At 47.1% G+C, this 13,004-nt stretch overlaps 1 protein-coding gene across 2 annotated transcripts in view; it reads left to right on the forward strand.

Moving 5' to 3' along the window:
- The first annotated feature begins 7,141 nt into the window (after positions 1–7,141).
- The window catches only part of CACNG3 (calcium voltage-gated channel auxiliary subunit gamma 3), a 33,155-nt gene continuing 27,292 nt past the window's right edge, over positions 7,142–13,004 (forward strand). The window contains exon 1 of one of the 2 annotated variants that reach the window (XM_067460527.1): positions 7,142–8,155. In XM_067460527.1, the coding sequence (XP_067316628.1) occupies positions 7,945–8,155 (211 nt within the window). In that variant the 5' untranslated portion in view covers positions 7,142–7,944. The remainder of the gene's footprint in view (positions 8,156–13,004) is intronic. The other variant, XM_067460526.1, reaches the window with a different exon arrangement.

Here is a 13,004-nt window from a genome sequence, read left to right on the forward strand (position 1 = left end):
TTTATTATAGTTTTATTATTGAGCCATAGTGGCTAGAATGGTGTCAAACTGCATTAGTTCTACAGTGTAGATGCAGTCTTATATGGACCCTTTGCATCCTGGGTTAAAACCTGGAATGGTTCTCCCATCTGTACTGAAAAGGGACCCACTGGCTTACACTTGCCTAAATACGTAAGGTAAAGGTAAAGGACATGACTGGACATTAAGTCCAGTGGTGTCCAACTCTGGAGGTTAGTGCTCATCTTCATTTCTACGCCAAAGAGCCAGCATTATCCATGGACACCTCCAAGGTCATGTGGCCAGCATGACTGCATGGCGCCCCATTACCTTCCCTAAATACAGCTCCATTCCATCCAAGGAACCCATAAGACTTTTGTTCTTTTTCCTATTATTTTAACCTTCTTTTTATTCGTTTTGCATTCTATTAGTAGAACATACAGCGTGTTTTGGAACATGTCTTGGAATGTTTTGCACATTTTTAAGCAAACTTAGAAATTACAAGAAATTTGCAATATTTTCTATGTTGCTGCCAACTATTTCGTTCAACGCAGCTCTTCTTCCTTTAGAGTCCCTTTCTGAGAGAGGGCTTGGGATCTAAGTCTAGACTTGGTCTAGTAGGCTACATGTCATGATTCCATAACACTAGCATGTGATCATGCTGGCCACATGACCTTGGAGGAGTCTACGGACAACGCCAGCTCTTCAGCTTCGAAATGGAGATGAACACCAACCCACAGAGTTAGACATGACTGGACTTAATGTCAGGGGAAAACCTTTACCTTTACCTAGCTATGACTATTAAAAGTGATGCCAAACTGCATCAATTCCATAGTGTAGATCAGATATGAGCAAACTTCAGCCCTCCAGGTGTTTTGGACTTCAGCTCCCACAATTCCTAACAACCTCAGGCCCCTTCCTTTCCCCCCTCAGCCGCTTAAGCGGCTGAGGGGGGAAAGGAAGGGGCCTGAGGTTGTTAGGAATTGTGGGAGCTGAAGTCCAAAACACCTGGAGGGCCATAGTTTGCCCATGCCTGGTGTAGAGTCCCCTTGAAATCTAGGATGTGGAGCTGAAAGGTAGATCAGACTTGGACTGGACCAAGTCCCAGAACTTTGGTAAACAAACCCATTTGCAGACCTCTAATGACACACAGGGCTCTGCCAACCCCCTTCTCTCCCTACTGCCAGATGGGATTTGTAGAGACCTTTGGCTCACAAAGGCTCCATAGATGCTAATGACACCAGGGCCCATTGCCTTTGGAGTGCAAAACCCGCTCTGTGCCAGCCGTTTCCCCATTGCGCCCCGTGTCCGAGTAAATAATTTGCTTCCTTCTCACATCCGCACAGGTTTAAAATAAACCTTTAATTCGAAAGCAGGTTTTGGCAGAGACGCATCCCCCAAAGGTTAAGTGAGTCATAATCCAATCCGACCAGCAACGAAGGAAGGAAATCCAAAGAAGAAACAGGAGAAGAGCAGAGAAGGCCGTCTGAGCAGAAAAGGCAGCTGGGGGTGGCATCCAAAGCAACTGCAAAGGGTCCCTGACAAAACAAAGACTCAAATGCTGCCTCACATGCTTGAATGCTTTTCTTTGTGTGCATCTCCACTGTAGGATTAATGCAGTTTGCTGCCATGAATCAATGCTATGCAGTTCTGGGAGTTGTAGTTTGGCAAGGGCCTTCAGACAAAGAGTCATCACCAAACTACAAGCTCCAAGATGCCGTCTCATTGAGCCGTAAAAGTGGCATCAAACAGCAGAGATGCACCCAGAGAAAGCTATGGGCCTTACAAAATTATACCTCCCTCTTGAAAACTGTGGACCCCCTTTGCTCAATGTTGGGGTCCCCGAAAAGGTTTGGCAAAAGGAATTTGGAGTGCCACCTACTAGCTGTTGTAGACATTTCCACAAACGTGTTAGGCAGTGGGTTGCCTTAGAATTCCCGTTTTTCTGAGCATGTGGACAATTTCAACAAAAAGGAGGAAACCATTAACATGAACAAAATCTGGCTACTATTTTAAAAACTCTGAAATCTGGATAGTAAATAAAGAACAACACTCAGAAAACGGGAAACAATAAGGGCCAGCTAACACCTCCCAACAAAGGATTCTCCCAGGCAGGAAGCAGCTAGGCTTTGAAGCTGAAAGACCATTCGATGTTAATCAAGCTGGCCAATTGCAGCATTCACACTTGCCTCAAACAGACAGAAGTTCTTCTCCCTCCCTGGACATCCCACAGATATATAAACCCCACTTGTCTAGTTTCCAACAGACCTCAAAATCTCTGAGGATGCCTCTCATAGATGTGGGTGGAATGTCAGGAGAGAATGCTTCTGGAATATGGCCATACAGCCTGGAAAACTCTCAGCAACCCAGTGATTCCAGCCACAAAAGCCTTCAACAATGTGTTGGGCCGTGTTTCCAGGGGACTCTGCAGAAATACTTCATCCAAAAAATACAGGCCTGTTTCGCAAGTCATGCTGGTTTGTTATCTGTAAGTGTTTGGTTTTCAGACATAATTTGTATACCTATATACCCGTGGGCCAAAAGGGGCCATTTTGTTCAATATGTGGTATCTTTTCATATTCCCAGGCCATTTAACCAAAGCCTTTAGCTACAAATATTCCTCCAGGGAGATGTTCTCCAAATAGAGGGACTTCTAGAGATCAGTCTGGCCTTGTCTCCATCACCTCTGGAAGGCCACATTTGGAGCAGCCAGAAACAGGGAACGATATCAGTGAAAAAGCCTGAATGCCTGTGCCAGGGCAGACATTGGGAGGAGGAGTATCTGGTTAAAAATTAAGGGAGTGAGAACTTTAAAAAATGTAGTTGTGAGGGTCTACTACAGCTCTTCAAGCCAGACTGGACCTGGATGAAGCCTTCCTTGAACAGATGAGCAAACGTCCAGCAAGATGCGATATAGTTGAAATGGGAGATTTCAACTATTCTGATATTTGTTGGAAGATTGGGAGATTGGTGTTCAACCTGAGCAACATGGAGTGGGGAAATGCAACTCAAAGTAAAAGGGGAAATGCAACTCAAAATAGGTAAAGAAGTAGTTCAGGAATACCTGGCTACTCTAAATGAATCCAAGTCTCCAGGACCAGATGAACTGCATACAAGATATTGAAGGAAAGAGCAGAAGTCATTTCAGAACCACTGGCAAATCTTTGAAAATTCTTGGAGAACAGGAGAAGTCCCATAAGAAGACGGGAGGAGGGCCAATGTTGTTCCTATCTTCAAGAAGGGAAAAATGAGGACCCAAACATTGACCAGTGTCCAGTCAGCCCGACATCAATAGCAGGAAAGATTCTGGAACAGATCATTAAGGAGGCAGTCTGCAATCACATAGAAAGGAATGCTGTGATCACTAAAAGTCAACATGGATTTCTCAAAAACAAGTAATGCCAGACAAATCTTATCTCTGGGTTGTTGTGAGTTTTCTGGGATGTATAGTCATGTTCCAGAAGCATTCTCTCCTGACATTTCACCTGTATCTATGGCAGACATCCACAGAGGTTGTGAGACCTCACAACCTCTGAGGGTGCCTGCCATAGATGCAGGCAAAATGTTAGGAGACAATGCTTCTGGAACAAGGCCATACAGCTCGGAAAACTCACAACAATCCAGTGATTCTGGCCATGAAAGCCTTTGACAACACATTGAATCTTATCTCTTTTTTTCGATAAGGGTTACAAGCTTTGTAGATGCAGGGAATGCTGTGGATGTAGCATATTTTGATGCAAGGTCCTCCATGACCTTGTAACCAAACTAGTAAAATGTGGGCTAGATAATACTACTGTTTGGTGGATTTGAAATTGGTTAAGCAACTCAACCCAAAGGGTGCTTCTCCTCAATGGTTTGTCTTCATCCTGGAAAGAAGTGACTCATGGAGTGAGTGCCGCAGAGTTTGGTCCTGGGTCCAGTACTGTTCAGGATCTTTATTAATGATTTGGATGAAGGTTTAGAGGGCAGGCTGATGACACCAGGAGAGCTAATATTCCAGAAGCCAGGATCAGAATCCAAAATGACCTCCACAAATTAGAGACTTGTTTGGCTAAAAATGACAAAATGAATTTCAACAAGGACAAATGTAAGATACTACACTCAGGCAGAAAAAATGAAATGCACATTTTTTTTCATGTCAGGAGCGACTTGAGAAACTGCAAGTTGCTTCTGGTATAAGAGAATTGGCCATCTGCAAGGACATTGCCCAGGGGATGCCCGGATGTTTTGATGTTTTCCCAACCTTGTGGGAGGCTTCTCTCATGTCCCTGCATGGGGAGCTGGAGCTGACAGAGGGAGCTCATCTGCACTCTCCCTGAATTCGAACCTGCAACCTGTCGGTCTTCAGTCTTGCCGGCACAAGGGTTTAACCCATACAGGATGGGTGACACCAGGCCTGTAGCTGGGGGTGGGGGGGTGGTTAGGGGTTCAACCCCCCCCCCCCCCGAAATTTTTCAGGTTAAAAAAAAACCTGGTTTACTCATGAATTTTAACTGGTTAACCAAATCCCCATGCAAAGTCTATGAGATGCAAAAAATTAAGAGTCCCTCCAGAACTGCAAGCACTATCTCAAGCAAATATTGACAATTTATTCACACTGTCATTACTTGCAGCAATAGACGATGTAGCAAAGCAACCAAGTTGGGGGGGGGGGTGTTGAATGCCCTCATTAAGGAGGCCAGACTTGGTGGAGGTGGTTGTCAGGGGCGGAGCTGCAGGCTATTGAAGGCTGCTCTGCACCCCTGCTGTGCTCTTTGCTTCAGCATGACCCTAGCCCCCCCCCAAAAAAATTCAACCCCCCCCCCCAAATTTTCAACCCTCCTCTGGCTACGGCCCTGGGTGACACCTTACGTGACAACAGAGTTACATGTGGAAAAGATTGTTGCACTTTGGCCTGAAGTCACCTATGCACCCAGCACCAAACAAGAGTCCAGGATTACTAACTAAACAGTTTATTGAAGAAAGCAAGTAGAGGCAAAAGGCAAAGTAAAAAAGCAATGTTCCAAAAGTAATAGGAAAAAGACTTCAAAAGGCAATAGTCCAAACATCAAAGTTCTATTCGAAAGACACAAGGTACATGAAAAAACAGGAATCAAAACATAGGCAGAAATCCATAACCAGGAATACAGGAACTTCTTCCAAAACATGAATCCATGAACATGAGCATGAGACTTTCCCAAATATCATAGGCATAGACTTGAACATGGAACAAGAACAAGATCCAAGGTGTACACAGTAATGCAGTGTTACCTGCTCTAACCCTTTCAGCAAACAACAGTTTAATTTAAGGTCCACAAGCCATGAAGTCATGCCTTTGACATCTGGTCTATTTCAAGGATTTCTCTCTGTGACCTCCGTAATCTGACTCCTCCTCCTGGAGATTGAGTCTCATACTCCTAAAGCTCAGGTGTTTTCCAAGGGGAAAGATCTTTTCCTTCCAGCTCCTTATCTTCCATTGCCAAGGAATGACCAGGGAAAGGTCTTCCCTGACTGCCAATGCCCAAGCATCTCCATCTCCTCCCTACTCTGAAGCTGTTTCTTTCTGACCACAGACCCATTCTCCCAGACAGAATCATGATCCAAAATCCCCTCATTTCTCACACTGGAAAACCCATCATTCCTCACAACCTCTGACTGAACAATCCCCTTGTCTTCAGCTTCTGGCTGAACCACAACAACAATCTTGGAGTCTTCATGAAGAACAAGTTAAACATGATCCAATATGTGATGCAGCAACTAAAAACAGCCAATGGGAGTTTGGTCTCCATCCAAAGGAATCTAGTATCCAGATCAAGGGAAGTCATGATGCCTCTCTGTTCTGCTTTGGTCAGATCTCTTTACCTGGAATCACACTGTGTACAATTCTGGACACCACCGTTCAAAAGAGATCTTGACAAGCTGGAAGGTATCCAGAGGAAGAGGGAGACTAAAAGGATCAAAGGTCTGGAGACCACAAATCCCTATGAGGTGCAATTAAAAGAGCTAGGTCTGTTTAGCCTACAGAAGAGAAGGGTGAGAGGAGACAAGAGAGCCATGTATAAATATGTGAAAAGATCCATTAAGGAAAAAGGATCAGGTTTGTTTTCTGCTGCCCTTGAAACTAGGACTCAGAGCCAAGGGTTCAGATGACAAGAAAGAAGATTCCACCTGAACATTAGGAAGAACTTCCTGACAATGAGAAGAACTGTTCAGCAGTGGAACTCTCTGCCTCCGAGTCTGGCGGAAGCTCCTTTCTTGGAGGTTTTTAAACAGAGACTAGGTGGCCATCTGTTGGGGAGGATTTGATTGTGCTTTTCCTGCATGAAAGAAGGGAGCTGGACTAGATGGCCCATACGGTCTCTTCCAACTCTATGATTTGGGAAAGTGTGCTCCTTGGGAGTCTCCCAAAGGGACTTGGATATGCCCAGGTCTGGCTGATGGAGATCTAACCCTTCCCTGAACTTCTACTGCCAGCTCAAGGCCCAATGGCCTTTGCCAACACTCCTTTGCCCACTTGGGTGTCCTACGGTCCCACCCTCTTTGCCCTCCTTGCTTTCTCAGCCGTAGTTTGCCTTCAGTCTTTTGCTCATCTTCTTTTCTTCTCAGCTATAGTTTGCCTGCGGTCTTTGGCTCATCTCCTTCTTTCCTTCTTCACCCTCTTTCTATTGCCCCCTATTTTTTGATCCATCCAGCTTTTTAATCTTCCTTTTGACCATCTTTCCTGGCAAACATGAGCAAACTTAGGCCCTCCAGGTGGTTTGGACTTCAACTCCCACCATTCCTAACAGCCTCAGGCCCTTTCCTTTTCCCCCTCAAAAGGAAGGTGCCTGAGGCTGTTAGGAATGTGGGAGTTGAAGTCCAAATCACCTGGAGGGCCTAAGTTTGCCCATGCCTGTTTCCCTTGCCTGCCTTCTGTTGCCAACTCTTCATTTGTCCACCTTCCTTTCCCCAACCCTGCCTTGGCTTCTTATGCAACTGATAAGCCTTTTTGGGTGGGGATCTTGTGGAGGGGGAACCTGTGGCCAAAGCCCACCCTCAGCATCCCCAGAGGCTGTGCCCCTCCCTCTTCCCGGGGGAGGGGGGGAATAGATTGAGAGGAGGCCCCTCCCATCCCTCCCTCCTTCTCCCCCCCCCTTGGTCTCGCCCCCCCCCCCCCCCCGGAGCTCTCTACTTCAGCACCGCAAGAGGCAAGGGGCCCCTCCTTTGGCTGGAGATAGGCGCGCGCCCCCCTCCAGGATCCCCCTTCCCTCTTTCAGGCCCGCCACCCCAAGCGCCCCCCCCCTTGCTCCCGCGTCTGCAGCCCCCGCCTCCCTCCTCTCTCTGATAGAGACACACAGACAGAGAGATTCGCGCAGAAGCAGCTGAAGCCGGGAAGGAAGAAAGGAAGGAAGGCAGAGGAGAGGAGGAGGAGGAGAGGAAGAAGAGCTGCCTTCTTCCCTCCAAAGCCTCCGGGATGGAGCCAGGGAAAGGGACCGGGGAGAAGAAGCCCCCCGCCCCGCCCTGAAAGGAGAGACACCCCCAAGAGCTGCTGAGAAGGAAAGAAGGAAGGAAGGAAGGAGGGAAGAGAAGGGAAGGGAGGAGAGGAAGAGAAAGGAAGGTGGGAAGGGAAGGGAGGTGAGGAAGAGAAAGGAAAGAGGGAAGGGAGGTGTGGAAGAGAAAGAAAGAAAGGAAGGGAAAGAGGAAAGAAGGAAAGGAGGAAGGGAAGGGAGAGAGGAAGGAAAAAAGAAAGAGAGAGGAAGCAAGGAAGGGAGCCTGGTTTTCCATCTGTCTTGGGCGTGGGATGCTCCAGGGGCGAAGGGCTGCTTAGACACCTTGTCCTCCTCCTCCTCCTCCTCCATCCAGATGCCCCGGCTGCCCCCCTCGCTGCCCCCCTCACTCCCGAGGCTGGCGGGGCCCCTGGGGGGCTGACCTTTGCCCCCGGGCCCCTTCCCTCTGGCCACTGCCTCGGGCCGGGGGCCATGCCTGACCATGCGGCTGTGTGACCGAGGCCTGCAGATGCTGGTGACCACCCTGGGCGCCTTTGCAGCCTTCAGCCTGATGACCATCGCCGTGGGCACCGACTACTGGCTCTACTCCCGGGGCGTCTGCCGGACCAAGTCCTCCAGCGACAATGACACCAGCCGCAAGAACGAGGAGGTCATGACCCACTCGGGGCTCTGGAGGACCTGCTGCCTGGAAGGTAGGCAAAAGCTCACCGCCTCTTTCCTTGCAAAGGGTCAAGGAATGGGCCAGCGTCCCCATATCTCCTGCGATCCCCACCTGGGCCTCTTAGGATGGTACCACTCTCTTGCATGCAACAATACACAACAATACTCTGGCTGCTGGGAAGAGGGTGCCAGGTGGGCAGAGCCAGAGGGACGCTCCTCGGAGCCCAGGGCTCACTTGTTGCAGATGGGGCTCCCAGTGTCTCTGGTGCATTTTGTGGCTGCAAAAGCGGCTCTAGAGCAGCCTTGGGAGGGCCATTGCTGCAGTTGTTGTTGTTGTTGTTATTGTGACTGTTCCTGTGAACCCCAGCAAATGAGTCTGAGGGATGGAGAAGGATACTGGTGCTGGGTGGGCAAAGGACCGGCCTCATAGCTGCTCCCAATGCAAGGAAACTGGACTTGCAGGGAGAATGATGTTGCATCAACCTGTAGGGACGTTCTGTGGGTCCAGTGGATCTACTACTCTTAGATTTGGCTGCATTCTACGGAATTCTCACCTCATTCATGGCAAATATATTGTTAACATGATGGGGTGGTACTTGTGGGGGTAACAAGGGTGCATGCATCCTAACATGAGCTGCATCTCCTTTTTAACCCTTACTTTCTGTGTTAGGACCCTATCTCTCAATTTACCTTCCTTCCCTCCATCTCTTCCTCCCTCTATCTATCCCTCCATCCATCCCTCCCTCCCTTCATCTATATCTCTCTCAATCAACCCTCCATCTATTCATCTCTCCCTCTCTCCATTCTCTCTCCCTCCATCCCTCTATCCCACCCTCTATCCATTCATCCGTTCCTCTATCTATCTATCTATCTATCTATCTATCTACCTACCCTTGGAAGGGGCTGCCTGGGTCTCCCATTCTCAGCATGGTTCTCTGTATCCATATGGCACACCAGCAACTGGTCTACTCCATTGATATGCACAGTCTCACTTTGCTTTCTCCTTCCGCACTTATTTGGGTCTGCAGCTTTCTCAAGGAAGCAATCCCTCTCCTCTTTCATCGCAAGTCCCCAACCTGGTGGGGGAATGCCAGCGTTGCTTCTTCGCCCCTCGATCCCCCAACTTTCCCAAAAGATACACACATGTGGATGTGTGTGTATGGAGCACACGCTCACACACGGGGGCACACACACACAAATGCCCAGATCCCGCTTAAGCGCCAGTGAGTCATCCGGAAAGCGTTCCACGTCTCTGCTCTGCCCACTGGTCTTCAAACATCACCGCGCTTGTGGAGGTGGGAGAAGGCAGGGCCCCACACTTTGGAAGCCAGGCATGGAAGCAGTGGGAGGTGGGAGCAAGGCCCCCACCCTCACATAGGCCCCAACATGATTGGATGGATGGATGAGTAGATAGATAGATAGATAGATAGATAGATAGATAGATAGATAGATAGATAGATAGCCAGGTAGGTAGCCAGGTAGGTAGGCAAGTAGATGGGTACATGAGTAGGTGGATAGATAGATAGATAGATAGATAGATAGATAGATAGATAGATAGATAGATAGACAGACAGGCAAGTAGGCAGGTGAACATGACAGGTGTATTGGTAAGTGGATAGATAAATAGATAGACAGACAGACAGATAGATAGATAGATAGATAGATAGATGGATGGATGGAGGGACGGACAGACAGACAGACAGACAGGTAAGTATGCAGTTAAGTAAATAGGTAGGCAGGTGAATAGGATAAGTGTTTTGGAAGGTGGATAGATAGATAGATAGATAGATAGATAGATAGATAGATAGGTAGGTAGGTAGATAGATAGATAGATAGATAGATAGATAGATAGATAGATAGACAAACAGATAGATAGATATGCAGTTAGGTAGGTAGATATGCAGTTAGATAGATATGTAGGCAGGTAAATAGAATAAGTACATTGGTACATGGATAGATGGATGGACGGACAGACAGACAGACAGATAGATAAGCAGGTAAGTAGGTGGGTAGGTGGACAGATAGAAAGAATAGGATGGATAGATAGAAATATAGATCAGAAGGTGGATAGATAGATTAGGATAGATGGATTGATTTGTAGCCGCTATGAGTCTCCTGCGGGAGAGAAAAAGCAGGGCATAAATAAATATAATCATAACAACAACAACAACAACAACAGCAACAGATTGGTAGGTGGGTAGATAGATAGACAGAATAGGATGGATGGATAGATATGTAGATAGGTAGGTAGCTAAATGAACAGGTGGATAGAATCGATGATGGAAGTAGGTAAGGTAGTTGTGTACATAAAAGGTAGGAAGTAGGTGAATGGATGATAGATAGATAGATAGATAGATAGATAGATAGGCAGATAGAGAGATTGTTGTGTCTTCGTTCAGTCACTGACCATCCCACACCATGAGGTCACGAAGATAGATAGATAGATAGATAGATAGATAGATAGATAGATAGGCAGGCAGGCAGGCAGGCAGGCAGGCAGGCAGGCAGGCAGGCAGGCAGATATTGTTTCCCTTCTTTCTTTGGTCTCTCCATCATAGAATCATAGAATCATAGAATCAAAGAGTTGGAAGAGACTTCATGGGCCATCCAGTCCAACCCCCTGCCAAGAAGCAGGAATATTGCATTCAAAGCACCCCCGACAGATGACCATCCAGCCTCTGTTTAAAAGTTTCCAAAGAAGGAGCCTCCACCACACTCCGGGGCAGAGAGTTCCACTGCTGAACGGCTCTCACAGTCAGAAAGTTCTTCCTCATGTTCAGATCAAAACTTTTATTCTCTTTCCCAGGTGAACAATGCAACTGAGCAAGGAGTGAGTTAAGATGAGAAACAGGTAGCTCAGCTTAAGGTCAAGGGACAGATAATATGGAAATCGTTCAGAGGGAGAGCTATGTTTGTGTCCCTTTGCCCTTCACTTTGTTGAGAGATACACCAAATTCTTCATTTCAAAGTGTTTGAGGGAGAAGATGAGAACATCCTCTGCATTAGGTTTCTCTAGGCAACATGTTCCCTTCTATTTTCAGAGAGGCTATTGTCCTGGCTGCTATTCATAGTCCCACTTAGGAATCATAATTGTGCACTTCTTGACCCTATTGGTTTTACACTTGCCGTTGTTGTTTCTGTGAAGTGCCATCAAGTTGAAAACAACTTATAGCAACTCCATGAATGAGAGACCCTAAGTTCCTCTGTCCTCGATGGCCTGCTCTTCCAAAGTTAGGAATAAGATCTCCATCTTTTCCTCCTGCCTTCTTCCATGCCAGGCATTATTGCCTTTTTTAGTGAGTCCTATTGTGATTTGCCCACATTTTTAGTGAGTCTTCTTGTGATTTGCCCAAATTATAACAGCCTCAGTTTGCTCTAGGAACCATTTATTGGTCTTTTGGCTGTTCGTTTTATCTCTTGAACTCTTCTCTCCGTAATAAAAGTCTCAGGGCATATCCCCATTGGAGAAGAGATGCAATTTGACCTCACTTTAACTGCCATGGCTCAATGCTATAGAATCCTGGGAGTTGTCGTTTTGCAAGACACTGGCACTCTTCATCAAAGAAAGCTGAAGACCTTTAGAAAGGAAGCTCCTTCTCCCAAGATATTGGTCAGTAGCAGATGAATTGAAATTACTCTTCTCTCTGAGCATAACAAGGACCACACAGAGAAAATAACATCCTCGTCGCATTGAGTTGTTTGCAAATCGCCTCCCATTTGTTCCCCTTCCAAGTGGATGTGCCTTGCATTTTTTCATAGGGAGCATCTACACTGTAGAATGTATGCAGTTTGATACCCTTTGAACTTCCACAACTCAGTTCTATGGAATCCTGGGAATCTCCGTTTGGGTTCAGGCAGAACTTCCAGGATTCCATAGCATTGAGCCACAGCAGTCCAAATGACATCAAACTGCATTAAGTCTACAATGTAATCACGTCCTTAAACCAAGGGTGGATCCTTGCAAAACTGCAACTCCCAGGATTCTATACCCTTGAGTCCAGGCAGTTCAAGAGACATCAAACTGCATTCGTTCACCACTATAGATGTGCACCTAAAACAAAGGGTGGATCCTTGCAAAACTGCAACTCCCAAGATTCTATAGCCTTGAACCAAGGCAGTTCAAGAGTCATCAAAATGCAAATAAATGCATTTGATGCCTCTTGAACTGCCTTGACTCAAGACTATAGATTCCTGGAAGTTGCAGTTTTTCAAGGATCCATCGTATTCATGATTGTAGACATGCCGTTAAGCCAAGGGTAAAATTGTAACTCCTGTAATTTTATAGCATTGAGCCAGGGCAGTTCAAGAGGCCTTAAGTATACAATGTAGATGTACTTTTAAGGCAAGGGTGGATCCTTGCAAAACTACAACTCCCAGGATTCCATCGCCTCAAGCCAAGGCAGTTCAAGAAGCATTGAATTGCATTCATTCACCATTGTAGACACACCCTTAAGCTAAGGTGAATCTGGCAGCGTTAAAGGGGAATCAAGGCAATCTTGTTGGCTCAGGATTACCTGGCAGGGTTGGCGCTTTGCAGTGTGCCATTGCCTCCTTGTTCTGCACATGGAGGCTGGGCAACGATCCGGATCCATCGATTTAAAGGAAGGCGGGCGTAATGGGCTTGGCTGGTGCATGACTAGAAAGCCAGAGGAAGGAGGGAGGGAGGGCCGGAGTGGGCAGAAGGCCAGTTGTTGCTTGCTGCTTGCAATGGCCTCCCCCTCGCCTTCTGCTTCGCTTGACCCGCCTTGCGAATCCCATTTGGAGGCACAACTGTGAGCCAGGGAAGCCCTGCTTTGGATCTTGCCTCCGTGGCACATCTCCCTTGTGCCTTTGCCTGCCCACTGCATTGCAGGCAATGGGAAACATGGCAGGGGCCTACCT

The sequence above is a fragment of the Anolis sagrei genome, chromosome X (assembly GCF_037176765.1).
Source record: "Anolis sagrei isolate rAnoSag1 chromosome X, rAnoSag1.mat, whole genome shotgun sequence".
NCBI lineage: Eukaryota > Metazoa > Chordata > Lepidosauria > Squamata > Dactyloidae > Anolis > Anolis sagrei.